The sequence below is a fragment of the Aptenodytes forsteri genome, unplaced genomic scaffold (assembly GCF_000699145.1).
Source record: "Aptenodytes forsteri isolate BGI_AS27 unplaced genomic scaffold, ASM69914v1 Scaffold519, whole genome shotgun sequence".
NCBI lineage: Eukaryota > Metazoa > Chordata > Aves > Sphenisciformes > Spheniscidae > Aptenodytes > Aptenodytes forsteri.
In genome coordinates, this window is record NW_008795776.1 from 136,655 (window position 1) to 155,168 (window position 18,514).

Sequence of the window (18,514 nt, forward strand, 5' to 3'; positions counted from 1 at the left end):
ACACAGGTTTTCAATCAGGAGCGAGCGGTGCTCGGACATGTCCAGACACTTGCTGTTGTGTTAAAACATGATGTAGGAGATAGCACAAGTGTGAAGGCATATCCCATGTGAATGCTGAAGTAGCCACACATCTCCAAGATGAATTGTTCAAAGGAAGAAAAGATTAATTACTTGTCAGTAGCCTCTGGCTGTGAGGGGAAAAGTCTCTAAATACAGTGAAACAGACTGAAGGCATGTTCAAATATCTTAATGAAGGATGCCAGCAGACATCACGTTTCTAAGTGTGTAGCTGAGGAGCCAAGGGCAGGCTCTCTGATGGGAATGGGAAAAGGTCTGTCCACCATGACTGCGCTTTTCTTTAAATCAGGGTTTGTTCAGCACACGCTAAAACGTTTCCCACTTTCTCACTGAAGTAGAATAAACACAGACCTCCACAAGTCAAACAAGATGTGTTTCCAGTTTGGAGAAATCCCTTCTTTGCTCAGTGCGTTGTTAAACAGATCCCTGGGAACGCCGCTTTGGGGGACGCAGGGTGAACGCAGCGGGGAGCACCGAGTAGCCAAGGAGATGCAAGGCATTTTGGCTGGCATGAGCTTGGCAGTCACTGTAGCTGAAAAAGAGACAGAAAAGAGGCATGCAGGGCAGCGGAGGAGAGACAGGCAGATTGCGGGATGGAAGAGGAGGTGGGTTAAACCCCAGCTAAATCCAGCATCTGCTCAGATGGAGGGCTGCAGAGCTGCACCCTTCATCTCCAGGGGGCTTTTGGGTGCCTTGGAGGTAATGAGGGAAGGACTGCACGAAGGCAGGTGCACTGGAGCCTGGAGAAAGCAGCGCTGCTGGGTGTTTGCCAGGCTGCCCCATGTGAGAAGGACTTGGAAGTCTTTTCTGTTTTGGCATGCCTACAAAAATCTTGGCTGATTAGGCCACTGACTCAGAACGAGGACACCAGGATACAATGTGAGTATTGTTCTGCCGTTGGCACGGGATTTATGTGCGCAACTTAAATGCTTAAAAGTTAGCAGCTTGGAGGAAAAATAAGCAAAATGATGTAGCTGGGTATCAACTTCATGACCAAAGGTTGGCTGGGGGGTGGGGAGGGGAGGTGTATTTTGCCTTTGAGATCCCTTCCAGAACTCCAAAGCCTTGTTGAACCCCAAACTATCATCTAGTCATGCAAGAAGAAGGGGTTTTATTGCCCTCTAGCTCTTCTGTAAGAGGCCTGGGTGTTTCACCCCACCAGTTTGCTTTTGACACCTAGGCTGGGTAACATCATCTGTCTTAAAAAACAGTATCACAGCAGCTTTCCTCTATATTAGAGATCGTTCCCTGCTGGGAGCTTCAAGAGAACCACCTTGTGCCTGAAGCCTGTCAGTGAAAGCAAAGCTCCTGGGCTTTGACGTGCTGCTTTGTAATCACTTTAAATGGACTGGGATTGGCAGAGACTTGGCAATTCTTCGGCTTTGGCTTCCCATTGGAATGGAATGAAAAACGATCTCTGAATAAGTGCAAAGAAAGGAGGGTGAGAAAGGCATAAGGCATCTTATATGCTTCACCATACACTCATCTGTATGAGTGGGGCGATGGATGTTGCTTGTATGGGTACGGTGTATGCTGTGTGCAGGTGAAGCTGGATTTCATCTGCAGCTGGTCTTCATCTCCTTCCAGTGTCCCCACTCACTCTGCAGCCTCGTTCCGTGAAAGCCCAGCTCGGGCAGTTGGGGAGGCCAGCTCGGTGGTTTAGAAATAAGAAAACCAGCACAAACTTTCTTCTGAGCGTAAGGGGCTGAAAGGAAAGGCTGCTGAATGCTGTGCTGGCTGGCAGTGGAGCAGAGCTGGGCTGCAAGTGCCAAGACTCGGATTTTGCAAAAAGGTCTGCAGGAACCGTAATCAGAAGGAGAAGCTGGACTGCTCCTAGCTCCTTTAAGCCCTTTAAAACTGCAGTTCCCACGAGATCCCCCGCAAGGGTAGATGCCTTGTGGGGGGTGGTGCAAATGTGGAATGAACACTTGTCCAGACAAACTCTTTTCTGCCAGGAGAAGTACAGAGGTCAGTGTTTTGCTGGTTCAAGTCCAGAGTCCTCGGAGCCTTGCAGGAGGCAGTTAACAATATCCTTTGGGCAGTGGAGGGACCAGGACAAGTCCTGGTGGACTGGGTCCAACATCTGCTTGGATGAGATCAGCTGCAGGGGAGTGGGCGCTGCAACGGCATGGGAAAGGAGGATGGCCCACGATATAAATCAGGGTCTTGTGAGGGTCCTCTGTGTCGGGAGAGCAGCATGTAGAAGGCCCGCAAGCTGTGGAGGCCTTGAATTTTCACCATATGTCTGGGTCATTTCTCTCCTTTCGTGGAGCAGGGTTCTTTCATTTTCTGACTTGGCCTTGGATGGCTCCTTCACCCTTTGAAGCAGCAGGATGAAAGCTGTGAGCTGGAGCTAGCCCACGCTGGCGGCTGTCCACGTCCCCTCCTACTCCTTGCTTCCAAACATGGGGCTTATTCTGTAATAGCAGCACAAGGAGCAATTTAGTAGTAGTGCATTTAGTAGTAGTTGTGAGTACTGGTTTGGTTTTAACTTGTGGTTTGTCTATATTAAGATCACAAGTTTAGAAACAGAGTTACTTGAAGTGCAGAAGAACAAAGCTGAGATGAGTGGGGAAGAGCAGGCATCGTCTGGAGCACAAGAGATGCAAGAGGTAAGAGGCTTTCCTTGGGAAAGAAATTGTTTTGTTTAGAAACACATTAAATGAGCATCTCCTGTGAATGCGCTTTGTCACTATCTTCTGAGTATTTGTAGCCCATCAGCTCATGCCAGACAGACGGATGTCTTTGGAGGAAAGCAGCTAACGTGCCAATGTTATCTCTCTGATAACTCATCTCTCTTACAAGATTGTCTTGCCTTCAGCACTGCGGAGCTTGTTGACTCCCCGGTGAGGGTGAAGGGTTTACACATGTAAAGGTGCTTGACTCTCCTTTAGGGTTTAGTGAAACCTAGGTAGTGCATAGGTATGTTTACAAGGCTGTTTCTCAGCTGGGTTTGGGCTGACTTTGCCATCGATTTGTTAGTTGCCAGCCAGACAATTGGATCTGCCAGGTGTCTAAGCCAGACAGAGCTTATTACATGTGGGAGATGACCTTCCCAAGGTATCTTGGGTCAGGTGGAGGTTCGAGGCCTTCAGACATGTCCAGCCAGCCCTGGGTATAAGGTGCGGGAATCCTCCTGGCAACTTTTGAGAACCATTTTTCCCAGCCTTGTTTTTCTAGAAGACACATTTTCTGCAATTTGTTTCTTTTTTGCTAGAATAAATGATGTCGTGGAAGTGACTCTTAATCTTGCTTGTTCCAGATGCTGGAAAGCTGTCAGGAAACAGTAGAAAAGTTGGGAAGTCAGCTGGGAGAGCGGAGAGAACGGAGAAAGCAACTTGCTTCTGAGCTTGAACTGTTACGAGAAGATCTGAAGGCTGAGAAGAAGGTATTGGGCAGCCAGGTATGTATAGCTCCTATGGTGGGACTGCCTGCAGGAGGCAGTTGCCTTTTGTGACTCCATGAAACATCCCCAGTTGCCTCCCAAGTGGGCTGCGTGACTTCTCTTGATGCAAATCTTGATGAGAAATCTCTGGTCCAGCCTGTTTCAAAGCTTCTTTGGTAGATGGTTTTAAATCCATCTGCTTCAATGGAACTGTCTCTAACTCCGTAATTATTTTTCCTTTCAGTGAATCTAATAACAAAACAGTAGTTCAAAGTTTGTAACCAAAGCCCCTTTCTCTAGAGGGCAGAGTGGAAGTTTTCAGACTTAGGTATTTATCGCAGAGTTATTTGTGACCATAAGGCTCATGATCATGAGCCTTCATCTCTCTGTGTCACAACATGGCTGGGTACTTGTAGATTTGAGCCAAGACCTCCCTGCAGAGCAACACCACGGTTACCCGTTAGCAGCGATTGCTTTTCTGAGGTCGATCAACTGGCTAATTCTGAATCTGTTTAACATGGGTCCCCTTTAACGTTAATAGTATCTTTCTTAACCAGAATATGGCATGATACGAAGCCAGAACACGTAAGAGTCAGAGAAGTCTACATGAGCAGCTTGCTGGGATCCCGGCACTGCTTTTTGTTACGTGCCCTAAGGACCTCAGTACACTTTGCTTGAAGTGACTTAACTGCTAGATAGACCTCTGGTGGGTTTATCTCTGCTGGGAGGGTTGCTGGTGCTCTTGTTTTCTGGTTGGGTCATAGAGGAGAGAGAGCGTGTGATGCCAGCAAAATTGCACAAGGGCTGGCACAGAAATAGACAGGATAGGGGCTGAAAATTAGGCTAAAAATTTAGGAGAGCTGCAGATCTGTGGCCTGGATCAGGCAGACAAGGGGGACCAGAGGGAGACGGGCAAAGGGGGGGTTTACATCTATTGCAAACCCCATTTTTTAGCACTCTGAGAGGCCTTAAACCATATTACTTCCTTGAACGTAAGTAAAAAACAATAAAAGTCCTGAACTGTTGGCGCAACTGCACATGCACAAGAGTCTTACTGGAGGAACAGTGGCATCTAGAGGACGGGAATTTTGTAGTGCTGTTAGGCAACGCATTCACACTGTAAAGGCTTGGGGTGCAGAGCAAGCCTTGCCGAAGAGCGGTTTAGGAAGGGGCTAGGTCAGTCTATGAATATGCATATGAAAGGGAATTGTCTGATTTAGAGGATGATGGGGAAAATGGGAAGAGTCACTCTTCAACCTTTGCATCCCAATAGTTCAATCTACTCATGGTCCAGGGACCTTTTAATCAAAATCAAACATCCCTGTAAGTTTGGTTGTAATTCAGCCACCAGTTGGCCGGTGGTTTTGCCTTAGGAGAGGACTGTTTTTCCATCAAAGGGATCATGAGATGAAATCTAATTACCTGTTTTGGACTGGACAGCTGTGACGGTCTTCAAAATAGAGAACTTTGCATGTGTTTGGCGGGATTCCTGACTTCACAAATGGGTTCATTCCCTTTTGCTAGAGTACCTGTATTGGGACGAATCATTTACCAACCGAGTGCTGGAAGTTAGCTTGGCATGAAATCATCGGGTTCTCGTGGGCGATACGCACCTGGAGGTCAAGATCTGAGGTTGTTCAACGTTGTGTTTGTCAGGATGTCCAACACGTAGAATGGGCGAGTAAACTGGAGGGTATTTTTGTTCTTGTAAATTTTAATGATGTACTGTGAACTGATGCTATGCAAAGAGCTCTTTGTTTGAAACTCTCTTCTTGTTTTTAAGAGGTTTTTGGACATTTGAGAAGAGAGCTTTTTCTGAGCTTGTAGCTAGGGGTGTATTACATCCACTAACTCCTGTTGTTTCCTCACCAGAGGTTGCCTGACTCAAAATCAGAGTTTACGAACCATTGTAATAACTTCCCGAGTTTCCAAAGAACATCAGCAAGCAGGGGTCTCATTAACGTATCCCATGAGAAGCTACAAAAAGATAATGCTTTGTTAGATACAGAGGTGAGAAATGTAAAGACATCCCTGTTGTTCTGGTGTCTAATGCAGACAGAAACTGCTAGTGTATATTGCTCAAATATAAATAAATTCATCTTGGTGTAGATAAGAAGACCTGGAGTTGAAATATTAGTGCTGGCATACACTCAGGAAGAGCTATTGATTAAAAAGCTTTAGGAATCAAAGTCATTGCTAGCATTTAGTGGACTTAATAGCATTTTTCTTTGAAGGATTTGGTTTCACCACTGCTTAGCAGGCAATATTAGACTAGGCAGATTCTGGTTCTGATCCAGTCTGGGAGTTCCTGTGTTCTCGTGCCTTCCCTTCTTGCCCCTTTTATTTTCTTGGCATCTTCTCTTCATGTCTCAGGTTTTGGGTCTGCCATTGCCTGGTGTTAAGGCATTAGGTGATGCTGAAAGTGGAGAGCAGCCATCCGTAGAAAGTTGTTTTGGGTTGACTTGGACGGAGGATGCTCTCTGTGTGAGACAGCTGAATGCATACCTTGTACTCTTCCCGTTCTTCCAAGAATTGCTAGTTTTGTAAAGAAATACGGCACATGATATAAAGCCCTGAGAACTACAGATGGGCAACAGAAGGATGAAATCAAATAAAGAAATGTGATTTGATGATGAAAATGTGATTTTTTTTTTTACACGCGGCTACTTCCCATGCAGAAAAAAGGACTTGCGCGTGTATCTTCAAGGGTGAAGAACTACAATAATTTAGCTACAGAATCACAAGCCATGTCTTGATGAAGCCCCCAGATTGCCTTATACTGCTCAAAAGGTTTCCATGAGACCAAAGAAAATCAAAGTCGTGGTGTTTTCTGACCTTACAGGTCTCTGAACTCCTACAAGAAAGAGAACAGATTAACAAACTTGAGCAGAAACATGAAGATCTATGTACAGATGAAAGGATGTATGAAGAAGAGATGGCTAAAGTAGTATTTTTGGAAGAACAGATCAAAAACTTGAGGGATGAACAAGAACTGCTCTGGTAAATCTTAACAAGGCCTGTGGTACTTTCTGCTCCTTATCTTTGCTGACTAATTTTTTAGTCTTTTAAAAATCCCCATAGTGCTGCTTCTGGCAAAAATGGGCACGGCAGCTTTGTGTCTTCCTTATTGGGTAATCGTCTCTCTGGAGAGATTTTGGTGAGTAAGCATTTCCCTTAGTGACATCATGATCAGTCAGGAGTAAACCTTTTTTTCTGCAGCTATTCCAGATTCTGAACAGCATAAATGAGCTGTCCTTAGGGAGGAGGCTTCTTCTCTTGGACTGAGGTAGTATTTGGACTAACACGGTCCCAAAAAGCTCCCATCGTGGGCTGGGGCTCCTTGGGGCTAACTGCTGCCAGCAGCTGATGATATACATCCTGCTGTGGATTTTGGTTGTCCTTGGAGGGCAGGTGTCAGCAGGTGTCGGGGTTGTAAATAAAACTCTTACAAGTCCCCTGACTCCCCTGTTTCAGTAGAGCAATACAAATTTGGAGTTGGAGCATCCATGCTCAGGCTCTCATTAGTAAGTAAGAGCTTGGGTTAAATCCAGTATAGTTACAGTCAGCTCAGTTACCTGGATAACTAGGTACTGAGATAAAGTAAAACCAGGATAAGACAGGTAGGTTAGCTTATAGGGACATACAGTTTGGATCGAGATAAGTGAGACGGCTTGGTCGGGAGACCTGAGCCCGTACTTCCATACAGCGAGGCGTTGTGCAAGTGCTTCTGTGCCGCTTGCGAGCGCAGACCAGCTCACGTGGCCCCATGCGAGTGTTTCCTTAGCCAGCAGTTAACCTACTCGTGAATGACTGAGAGCTGACCCTTTGGACACGCATTTTTTTGTCCAGGGGAGACTGACCCTTGCCCAGAACTGCTAGACCCAGGATTAAATCCCCTTTGGAGCCTCCCGAGACACTTGAGTGTTGCCTTGAGCGTTTCACTGGACTCTTGTATTCCAAGTTTTTCCGCTTCAGAGGGTGGTTTCCCTTGGATGTGTATAGTTATCTCTCTCCTTTACTATTTCTCCTTCAAGTTCTGAATTACTAGAAAGCAACAAGAAGAAGGAGGAGCTAGAAAAGCAGCTAAAAGAGAGCAGTGAAGAAAAACGGTTGTTGCTGGAAGAGATTGCCCAGCTAAAACAAGATATCCTGACTACCCGGGAGCAGGGCGACAGCACGCTTGAAGAGACTTTGAGGATGAATCAAGGCATGGTGCATAGAGAGAACAGGTTTCTCGTGTTGCGGAGCTCTGCAGGCAGTTTAGATGGGAGCGTTAAACAGGTATGGGCAGCTTTGCCATCTGCACCGTACTTTTTTTTCACTAATTTAGTGGAAAAACCTAATTATAGTGTACTGGAAGCCAGTCCTTGCAGTGTTGTAGCGTTAGCATGCTGGGGGAGATGAGAGGCTGACTGATGTGCTTGGGGAAGGTGTTTGGAAATTAGGAATGTCATCATTTCCTTCCGTCATGTTTTTGGACACAGTGGGAACTTGGATAAACTGAATGGCCCCCATAGTACACATGAAAGAAATAGGTTATACAGTCCTTAAATGATGTTTTAAACCTTTTGGAGCTCTTTCTCGGCTCCTTTTTGGAGTGTGAGCAATAGAGCTGGCTTGCTATTACTGCAACAGTCTTGCTCTTGCTGTAGGCAGAAGTTGTTCACCGTCCCTGCTCCTCCTTGGGATTCTCTGCTCTTGCACTCCAGTGCTTGAACTCATCCCACAACTGCTGTCTGCAGTGGCAGCTCACAAGCAGCTGGGTTTTGCTGTGGCCCGTGCCTGTGTTTCAGTTACTGCTCTCCAGTTGCTCTGCCAGCTGGCAGGCAAGACCCCTATTTGTCACTAGGTTTAGCTGTGTTTTAAATGCAATTTGTTCACCTTTCTTATTGTGTGATATAAAAAAGAAGGGGAAGAGCAGCTAGCCCTGCCAAAAGGGGAGGAAATGATGAAGGTACCCAGGATGGGGAGCCTGAGGAGGAGCAAGGATTATATCATAGAATCATAGAATCATGAAGGTTGGAAAAGACCTCTAAAATCGAGTCCAACCATCGACCCAACACCACCATGCCCACTAAACCATGTCCCTAAGTGCCACATCTACACATCTTTTAAATACCTCCAGGGATGGTGACCCCACCACTTTCCTGGCCAGCCTGTTTCAATGTTTAACCACTCTTTCAGTGAAGAAATTTTTCCTAATATCCTATCTAAACCTCCCCTGGTGCAACTTGACGACGTTTGCTCTCGTCCTATCGCTAGTTGCTTGACACCCACCCAACCTCCTTTCAGGTAGTTGTAGAGAGTGATGACATCTCCCCTCAGCCTCCTCTTCTCCAGGCTGAACAACCCCAGTTCCCTCAGCCGCTCCTCATAAGACTTGTTCTCCAGACCCCTCACCAGCCTCGTTGCCCTTCTCTGGACACGCTCCAGCACCTCGACGTCCTTCTTGTAGTGAGGGGCCCAAAACTGAACACAGTATTCGAGGTGCGGCCTCACCAGTGCCGAGTACAGGGGCACGATCACTTCCCTGCTCCTGCTGGCCACACCATTTCTGATACAGGCCAGGATGCCATTGGCCTTCTTGGCCGCCTGGGCACACTGCCGGCTCATGTTCAGCCGGCTGTCGACCAGCACCCCCAGGTCCTTCTCTGCTGGGCAGCTTTCCAGCCACTCTTCCCCAAGCCTGTAGCGCTGCATGGGGTTGTTGTGGCCGAAGTGCAGGACCCGGCACTTGGCCTTGTTGAACCTCATACAGTTGGCCTGGGCCCATCGATCCGGCCTGTGCAGGTCCCTCTGCAGTCCCTATGCAAGAGTTTGAAAGAGAAGAGAGGACAGGGTGGCCTGCAGGCAGGAGTGGCAGTGGAAAGGAGAGGATTAGAGTCATGCTGATACCAAGAAGCAGTAAATCTGTACAGTTAGAGCAGACCGAAGCAAGAGATAAAGTGTAGAGGGGATGGTGAAAAGGATCCAGGTAGAAGCAGGTGGGGAAAAAACCCCACAAAACCTACCTGATCTCGAGGACAAATGACATTGCCAGATCCCACAGTGCTGGATCAAGACTTCCCAGCTTGGGAATTTATCTGGGGATTTATCTGAGAAGGGAAGCTTGATCTTCAGTGGATTTCATCTGGTCCCAAGAACAGAGGGTGAAGACGCAAAGCAGGAATGCAGATGGCTGAAAGTGATGCTGGGAAGAAGGGTTTTGGTGCACCAAACAGGGGAAGAACTTTTAGTCTGTGTACAAGGCACTTGCAAGAAGATGGGTGAACCAAAGAGCTCAATTATCTTCTGAAAGCCATCATAGACCGTCGGTGACCACCTCGTGGTGTCCAGGCTGCTGTCGTGTTGAGCCAGCGTGTCTGTTCCTGTGCCGCTGCCAGGACTCGCTTTGTTCCTGCTGCCTCTGGGAGTTGCAGCTGGATGTGCCACTCCTGCTTAGTTGCCTTAGTGAGACTCTGGCACAAGAGTTAAGAGTAACCTGGGTGGTTTTGCTTTTGTTTGACAGGTTAGCTTTAACAGGGATTTGTTCCCTCATCCAGGTTATTGCATCTTCTCCCTCGACCTCAGGAGTTGTATCGGCTTCTCTGAGGGGATGGACAGGGTAGGGAGCAGGACATAGCGTGGGGGCAGAAGAAATGCTTGCCTGGCTTTACCCATCTTCCTACTTAAATGCCCTTAAATCCTACTGGCATACCTCTACCTTTCTTAATTACCAGTCTTCATCTTCCTTGAAGTTAATTTCCATGTAACCTTTGTTGTTTTACTGTTCCTGCAGAGTCTGTCTGACGAGAGATTCCAGCAGCAGGAGGAAAAAATGCAGCAATTGCGGCAGGACTTGCGTCGCGTTCAGAACTTGTGCAGCTCAGCCGAGAGGGAGCTGAGATACGAAAGGGAGAAGAACATCGACTTACAAAAGCAAAACCTCTTGCTCCAACAGGAATGCACCAAGGTAGGAACAGAGCAGGGAGAACTGTTTGAAGACAGCATCACATCATTTTACAAGCTGTGGGAGGTCTGAGGTGCTGATTTCAACAGACTGGACCTCATTTACATTTGACTGTACAGTACCTGGGAGTCTCAAGCGTGCTCTGTCTCAGCTTCATGGAAATTGCACTGCCTACAAATAAAACTTCGCGTGTGCTGTACTTGCTCCCTGTATTTCTCTTTTATTCTTGTTCACGCTCTGGTAATCCTGTTGTCCCTTTCCTAATCAAGACATTTCAGATGACATATGTTGAAGCGCAAACTTGATTTCTTCTTCTTTTGAAACTCAGGTCAAAGCTGAGCTGAAGCAAGCCCGGGCAAAACTCTCGGACACAACTGAAACATGCTCCTCTCTCTCAGCACAATGGGAAAAAAGCCAGCAGAAGGTCAAAGAACTCGAACAAGAGCTCTTGAAGCGCTTCCAGGCTGATAAACTGCAGAGCAGTCTGCAAGAGAAACTTGCACAGGAGAAATCCAAAGTATGCGAAGCACAAAAAAAGGTAACTTGTCAGTGGGAACTAAGTTAACAGGAGGTATGTTTTTAGCAGTTTCGTGCAGCTGTAGTTCAGAAAAAAGAAGCACTAGCAGCTCATGAATCGGTTCCCTGAAGTCCATTTTGCTAGTCCATTTTGAGATCACTTGGCTAAATATTTTAGGAAAAATGTCTGTTGTTAGCGGGAGCATAATCAAGACAATAGAAGCCAAATCTGATGGCTCAACTCCTGTCTCTAAAGCTCAGTATCTCCGAGAATACCGGTAGTAGGGCTGGCAGACGCAGGGAGCCCAGATCACGTTCTTGCCGAGGAGATTTGCTGCTGTTTGCTATCTGGTAAATTGCAAAAGCTTGTGTTTTCCATGGCATCAATTCTGCCATGTTCCTGCACTAATAGTTGGACTTGGTTTTGAGGTGTGCAGGATCAAATTAGGTGCAAAAAGGATTGTTGCTAATTCATGACGTAGTATCTGATCCAAAATCTGGTAGCCGTTGGAAAGGTTTTACTTTTAATGGACTTCGACACAAAGACATGCAGAAGCACTTGAGTAGAAGCAAGCAAATCTCTCATTCCCATGACTCAGGTACTGAGGGAACAAAGGGATCTGAATCCCTTGGATTCAGATACTGGCCCATAAATTCAGAAAGTTTAATCTGTGTTCAATTTTAATCCGAGATTTCAAAACTCCAGCAAAAGCTAAAAGATTCCCAACACCAACTCCTGCTGGCAGAGGCCCGTGTGTCAGACAAGAAACTCCTGGAGGAGGAATTGAAGGAGGCCCGAGAAAATGAAGCTCGTGTGCAGCAAGAACTTCACGAGGAGCAGCTGAAAAGGTACCCAGAGCTGGGTAAGACCTGTTCTGCGTGCAGAGGGCAGGTGTGTGCCAGCAAATGCTGCTGTGCCAGCCTGCCAGCTGCCTCCTGCAGCTCCCTGCCTGGTCCTAGGTGGGCTCACAGTCACTGCACCACTGGCTTCACCTCCTGTCTCCCCTTTTGACCTGCCAGTGTCCCTGGCAGAGCTCCACAGGATCTCCCCTTTATGAGATTTAAAAGGTTTTTGGAGACTTCAGCTGCCTCAGAAGGTGCATGGCTCCTCTTGCCAGCCCAGTGATTTGGTTTACCCTTTAGATGCCAGCAGTCCCCTTTCCTGTGAGGCTGGGATTGATGATCCCGGATACGTCATGCACCCTTTCACGTGCCCTTGGGACATGGGGACAACCAGGATGTACTGATTTCTTTCTACCCCCAGTGTTGCCCAGGGCAGGTGCAGAGCAGTGTGATGTTGTTTTTAGATCACGGCCAGCCTTGAATTCATGGTGGCACGTCACGGGCTGGCCTCCGTGTCAGTGTCTCACTGTCACACCAACATGCTTTTAGGAAGCTCCTGGAGCAGCAGGTGGAGGAGCTGCGGCAGCAGCTCCGGCATTCACGGGAGACGGAGGCGTCGCTGGCCAAGATGCACGTGGAGCTGCAGGCCAAGACTCTGCACGTCCTAGAAGATGAGAGGAAAACTGACTCGAGCGAGGTGAGCTGCAGCACAGATGGGTCCTCATCACCCAAGGGGATGCTGTGCTGGTGGCTGACTCCAGAGCAGACCACTTGAGCTCTAGGGAGAAATGGGACCATCCTGGTGTGAAATCTGGGTCAAATCCAGCCAGGTGCTGAGCCCTTGCAGATCCCACTGATTTAAACAGCACCTGGAGGAAAAGCACCATCCCATCACGTGTAGGCTTCCTGGGGATGCAGCTCTGAGGGCACGAAAGGGGACTTGATGGCTTCTTCCCCTCTCCCTTCCCCTTTTCTTGCAGAGCATGGAGCTTTTTGCAGGAAAATTTTGGCAGAGTCCGCTGTCTGGGAGGATGCATTACCTCTCTCTGCCCTGTTGAAGCCTACAGCCCCCCCAGCAGCACAGATATCCACACTCCCCCTTCTTTAAGGGGAGGAGGCAGTGGCCTTGGGGGCAAAATGGATGGATATTATCTGTAGTGGGAACCACTAGGATTTATGACAGAGAAGCTTTCGAGACCAGACTGAAAGGAGGCAGAGGGACCCCTACAGCTGAGGACACACACACAAATAAAAAATAGATGTTTTCCAGCACCTCCAGTGTCAGAAGGAGAACCAGAAGCTTTCAGAGCAACTCTCACTGCTGAAGGAGGAAAACAAAGCCCTTTACGAGGAAGGAGTCCGTCTCCTGAACCAGAAGGATCTGTATGTCAGGTAATGACTGAAGCAGCAGGGGATATGTAGACACAAAAAAAACCTACCCAGGAACTGCCATTTATGTGCCTGGCAGTGACACTGGATTTGACTGTTCTGTAGCCTTTCTGGTCTCTCCTGTTCAAGGCATTTAGCACGGAGAGATCTGCCTTGACCTGACACCCCTGCGTGCACTTACGTTATGCATCACATGTCTGCTGTCATGTTCTCCTTGGCAGCTGAAGGCAGCGCAGAAAACGAGGGGGTGCCTAGGGAGGGCTGTGGGTGCTGCTGTTTAGGGTCTGGCATTGGCAGAGATGCTCCATGGAGCTGCTCGTTTCTCCCCAGGGTACTTTCTGTCTAATTTGAAGCACAGTAGCCTTTTTGTCATGAGTTTTGAGCAAACATGGGCAGATGTGGTAGAGATTTCTCTTTCTTTTTTTTTTTTTTTTTACATTATTTTCCCTTCTGTCCCAACGGGATAAAAATAAACAAGAGCACTGCCTAAATGGGACAAGTTTGAGGGGAAGAATAACTATCACAAGTCTCAGTAGACACAAATATTTAACCCCAGTGTCGCAGCTCTAAGGAGCGCCCACTGAAGTAGCTCTTTCTGCAACCTGTTTGCCTGACCCTTGCCGTTTAGGATACTTCTTTGTCTGCCTTTCTCCCCCCCCATACACAAGTACTTTCCCTTAACCACCCACATCCCCACGCAAATAAACAGCTTGCTCCCATTTACCCTTTCCCCGTTACTTCCAGTTTTTGTGACTGTATAACCCTGTTTGGTATGAAGAGCTGAGATGGGCGAGCACAAGGATTTGTAAAGCTGGGAATCAATTTTGGGAGTGCTTTGGGTCCCTTTCCCTCAATCAATTTCCACTTGGTTGACGCTTAACAGCATAACCTTTGCAACAAAAAGAAACCCCAAACTGCTCAGTGAAAAGATATAGTCCAGAAAGTCAGTGCGCTCATCCTGCCTTTAGCTGCGCAGCCAAAAGGAGCTGGGTAGATGGCTGAGGCTCCCAGTTCAGGCTTTGAAGAGCCTCAATAAATACAGGACATCTCCTGCCTTGCTCTTGACCCAGAACACAAAAGCATTTCACAGCCTGATGTTTGTCTCTCTGCCTCTTCAGGAAATACAACGAAATGCAGCTCCGCCACAAAGACAAGATCCGCAGAGCCAAAGAGACCTTTATCCACGAGGTGAAGCAAAGGGACAGCAGAATTAAGCAGCTTGAAAATGAGCTCAGCGAGTCAAAGCTCCAAGTGGAAAAGGTGAGAGAACACATCAAGGGCTTCTCCCGCGAGGGAAGGCAGGGGAGCAGGCGTGTCTGCAGGAGCATCCCTTCTTCCAAAAAGAAACGCAGTTTAGGAAAAAAGGAAATGGGGTTTATGAACAGCTGGTTTGCAGGCAACGGGATTGCACTGTTAAATGACCAGACAGTTGGAGCACGGGGAGCTCTGCCTGATGTGCTGCTCCTGCTCTGTGTGCAGGACTGACGCTGCTCTGGGAAACAGCTGGCAGTGCCAAGGGGCACCAGCCGTCCTTGTAGGAACAAAAAGCCAAAAGGAAATTCCTGGCTCAAGTTTGCCCTCGGGGGGAACCCGTGTCCTCAAATCCCATTCAGAAACTACCTAAGCTCCATCTTCTTTTGCCTCAGGAATATTATTGCTGGGAAGTGACTCAAAAGCTGCTTTTTGGGGTGTGTTACATCAAATAGCATATCACTTCTAGGAGTGAACGTGCTCGGTGGTGACCCCTTTGGTAAAGCGCTCTAAGGTTTACAGAGGACAGAGAAGGGCAAAGCGTAACCACTGGTTGTTATTTCTTTCTGCAACACTGCTCAGGGGAAGGTGCTGATTGCACAGATCACTGCTGAGAATGAGAAATTACTCCAGGAGAGAAGACGGCTCCTCCAGAAGATAACTGACCAAGAGGAGACTCCTTGGAGCAACCGGTCTACGATTGCCACCCTGCAGAGCAGGTAGGCACTTAGTGATGTCCACACCTCTGGGAGCCTGCCTCTTCCCAGCGCTGTTCTGGTTTTATGCCTACTTCTCTTAAGAAATCCAGAGGAAAGCCTGAACTGCGCCCCAGTCACTAGTGCTGTGGGATGTAATTAGCTCCTTTCCCCATCAAAGCCCTCGGCACACAGCTGAAGGCTGTGGAGGCCAAAGGGTCTGAGGTTGAAAAAGAAAATGCCCCTTTGAAAACGTAGCATGGCCGGAAGGAAAATGACTTGTGCCTTGTATGTGTGACGTGCTCAGAGTGAAGATCCTGGACGAGGAGAACGTGCGGCTGCATGAGAGCAAACTCCAGCTCTCCGGCCACGTGCCTACCTCACAGCGCGCGCTGAGGAGCATCCACGCTCCCAACACGGAGGTGAGACTCTGAGAGGGCTTGGCCTCAGCAGACAGGTTGCAGGAGCTGATGTCTCCCGTGAGTGCGGGTCGGTGTTTGTAGCTGCAGCTGAGGGTGCCGGAGAAGAGCTGAATCGATCCTTCGGTTGGGATGGAAATGGCTTTGTTGGTGAGGAGGGACTTTGTGGGGAGCTGAAAGCTCAATACGCTTGCCACACCAGCCCTGTCCCCAAGCTGCTGTGAGATGAGATCCTTTTCACCAGGACAGAAATTTCACTTTGGCTCTTTTGCAGATTTAGAGTTGTTAAAAGACCTTAGCTTTAAAGGTAGCTCTAAAATTAGGAGAAATAACCCAGAGCAGCGTGGTTGGGAACGTTACTCCTGTAAGCCAAAAAACCTCAGACTAAGCTGGCCGATAATATCGACTACACTGAGCAGAATGAAGATATGCCTTAGCTAAAAACTCAGTTTTGGATTGACCAAGTTAATGAAGAGCTTTGGGGGGAGAAATGGAGAAAAATCCAGGAAAGTCAAAGATTGTGTTTCAACAACTCTTTGAATAAAACAGGTGGATTTGAAAGGTTATTGGTACATTCTGAAATTTGGAGGGAACCCAGTTTGGTTGGAAATGAGCTGTTAAGGATGAAAGTGCTGTTTGGGGCCTGGCAGAAAGAGCTGTTTGTGTCTTCCACTGTGTTTTATTTCTTTCTCTTTGTTTCACCCGGGCTAGTTAGTTTTGGCTTTTTTTTTTAGTTTAAATTCAGACCCAAAGGACAAATCTGTGATTAGTACCTCTGTGGGGCTGGAGTGCATGCGGAGAACTGTCAGTGGAGCTGGGGGCACTTTGAAGACCAAGACTGTATGTTGAAATTCAGGGTCTGACATGCACCTCCTCCTTTGAAAGTCTCTGTTCCTCCTTCCAGGACTCGAAGAGTGTTAACTTCTCCGAACGCCAGCTACAGAGTAAGGTGTTGCCATCTCCCCGTACCAGGTACCGTGGGGTAAAAGGAGGCGGCAGGGAATGCCTCTCTGCATGTGGTGAGGGAGAAGTTGAGCATTTTGGCTGCTCCACCCTGTGCTTTCACCTCCAAGGGTCCTTTTTTTTTTTTTTCTTTTGTCAAATTATAGGGAAAACGGTATTAAAAAGACTGTATGAAACTAATGGGATGGAGAAGTAAAATTCTCAAAATACGTCGGGGAACACTGTGGGATTTAGAAATCAGCTTGGTGCCCAGTGGTTTTGGAGGAGTGTCTTTACACAAGATGTTGTGAGGCTTAGAGGACCACTGCTGCCCGAAGCTGCACGACCCACGTCCCAGGCTATGGGGCAGGAGGGAGCTTGAGCTATTTGTCCACCTGTGTAGCCAGGAGCACCACGATCCATGCCAAAACTGGCGAGGGGGAGGCAGAGAGACTCTGCAACTCTGGTCTCTGCTTGCTGGAGACCCGGCACAGCGGGCTTGCTTACAGCCTTCAGGTGCTATGAAGGGTGACGGACAGTCTGTCGCAAGTCAGAGCAGGTTCTGGGGTAGATGGGGGCTCTCAGCTCCTTGGCTGGAGGAAGAGTATCGGAGCCTTAGTCCAAGTGAAAGGCATTGACCGCAGCCCTGCACTGCCTCGCAGAGATGTTGGGAGGAGCGTTGGGGCTGCGCAGAGGGTCAGAGTTTGCAGAATGACTTGAGAGAGGAAATTTGTTTTCAGCTTCCCATCACGAGAACCGCCAGACTCTCTCGGCACCCTGAAGGCCACGCAAGACACGAAGCCTGAAGGAGAAGCTGAAAGCCAAGACTCATCCTTTTGCTTATCCCCCTCTCAACCTTCTGAGATCGGGTACTTAAATGTAGCTTCGCCTGGAGACACCACAGCCTCCCAGCTGCAGGAGGAGAGTCAGAGCATCAGCTCTGAGAACTTCTAAACGGGGAAAGATGTTTGTAAAATACGAGCTGGACTGCAAGGTTTTGGGCCCCTGTTGCTGTGGGATGACAAGGACTGCAGGGGGAGAATTGCCAAATGGACTGACCTGGTGATTTCTGTGATATATTTCAACTAAATTATTCAACAGCTTTTTTTTCAACTTACCCAACTGTAAATGTGTGTGTGTCATCCCAGATCCACCCGGAGGCTGGAATTTGTAGACAAACTCAGTAAAGTGGAAGAGGGGTGGGGTGAAGCGTATCTTCCCCTGAACCCTAATTCCTTGTCCAGTCAAAAACTACAAGCTTTGTAAATAAAACTCAGAAAAGTTCTCTTCCGCACTCTCTGATCTCGACCGCTCCCTGCCATGTGCTTTCTGCACTCTGATCTCGACCGCTCCCTGCCATGTGCCCACTTTCCTCTGTTCCCCTCGGTCTGTGCACGTGAAAGGAGATGGAGGGGACGAGGGAAATGGAATTAGGAGTGTGCGTGGAGAAGGAAGGAGGGGATCTGAACATCCAGAGAAGGAAAGAGGGTAGATCTTGAATGCTTTCTAACAGTGATGGAGGGTCTATGAGGATGCTTGGGTGGGAGTAGAAGGAATCGGACCATGCTGAAGAGGGGTGTAGAGGGGATCTGTGTATGCAAAGAGGGAAGCAGAAAGGATCGGAGTGTGAGCTGTGGGGAAGAGAAGGGATCTGAACACAAGTGAGTGGGAAGAGAAGGGATCTGTGCATACTCAGGAGGACATGGGATGAATAGGAGTCACAGTTTGCGTGAGGGGGAACCAAGGAAACCTGAGCGCTTGGAGGAGGAAGGGGAGAGGTCCTAAAAAATAAGGAATCAGCCTGGAGGGCATCGGAGCGTGTCTGGAGGAGGACGGAGGGGATCTGAACTGGCACCGAGGGCCACGGTGGGGATAAGAGCGGTCCCCAGTGGGAAGAGAGCAGTTCTCTTCTCCCAAGGGAGGGAACAGAGGATCTCTCAGGAAAATGAAGAGGATCTGAGCACGCATCAGTTGAAGTTTATTCAAAAGCCTACTTGGCTCCAACCACAATTCCAAAAAAACTTTTTTTTTTTTCCCCAATCTGCCA

At 48.1% G+C, this 18,514-nt stretch overlaps 1 protein-coding gene across 1 annotated transcript in view; it reads left to right on the forward strand.

Moving 5' to 3' along the window:
- The window catches only part of CCDC30 (coiled-coil domain containing 30), a 39,638-nt gene extending 21,872 nt beyond the window's left edge, over positions 1–17,766 (forward strand). The window contains exons 11-22 of the mRNA XM_009283638.2: positions 2,592–2,690; positions 3,341–3,481; positions 10,242–10,415; positions 10,741–10,950; positions 11,620–11,777; positions 12,321–12,468; positions 13,042–13,163; positions 14,279–14,420; positions 14,994–15,130; positions 15,414–15,528; positions 16,430–16,497; positions 17,208–17,766. Of these exons, the coding sequence (XP_009281913.2) occupies positions 2,592–2,690; positions 3,341–3,481; positions 10,242–10,415; positions 10,741–10,950; positions 11,620–11,777; positions 12,321–12,468; positions 13,042–13,163; positions 14,279–14,420; positions 14,994–15,130; positions 15,414–15,528; positions 16,430–16,497; positions 17,208–17,421 (1,728 nt within the window). The 3' untranslated portion in view covers positions 17,422–17,766. The remainder of the gene's footprint in view (positions 1–2,591; positions 2,691–3,340; positions 3,482–10,241; positions 10,416–10,740; positions 10,951–11,619; positions 11,778–12,320; positions 12,469–13,041; positions 13,164–14,278; positions 14,421–14,993; positions 15,131–15,413; positions 15,529–16,429; positions 16,498–17,207) is intronic.
- The last annotated feature ends 748 nt before the right edge of the window (positions 17,767–18,514 follow it).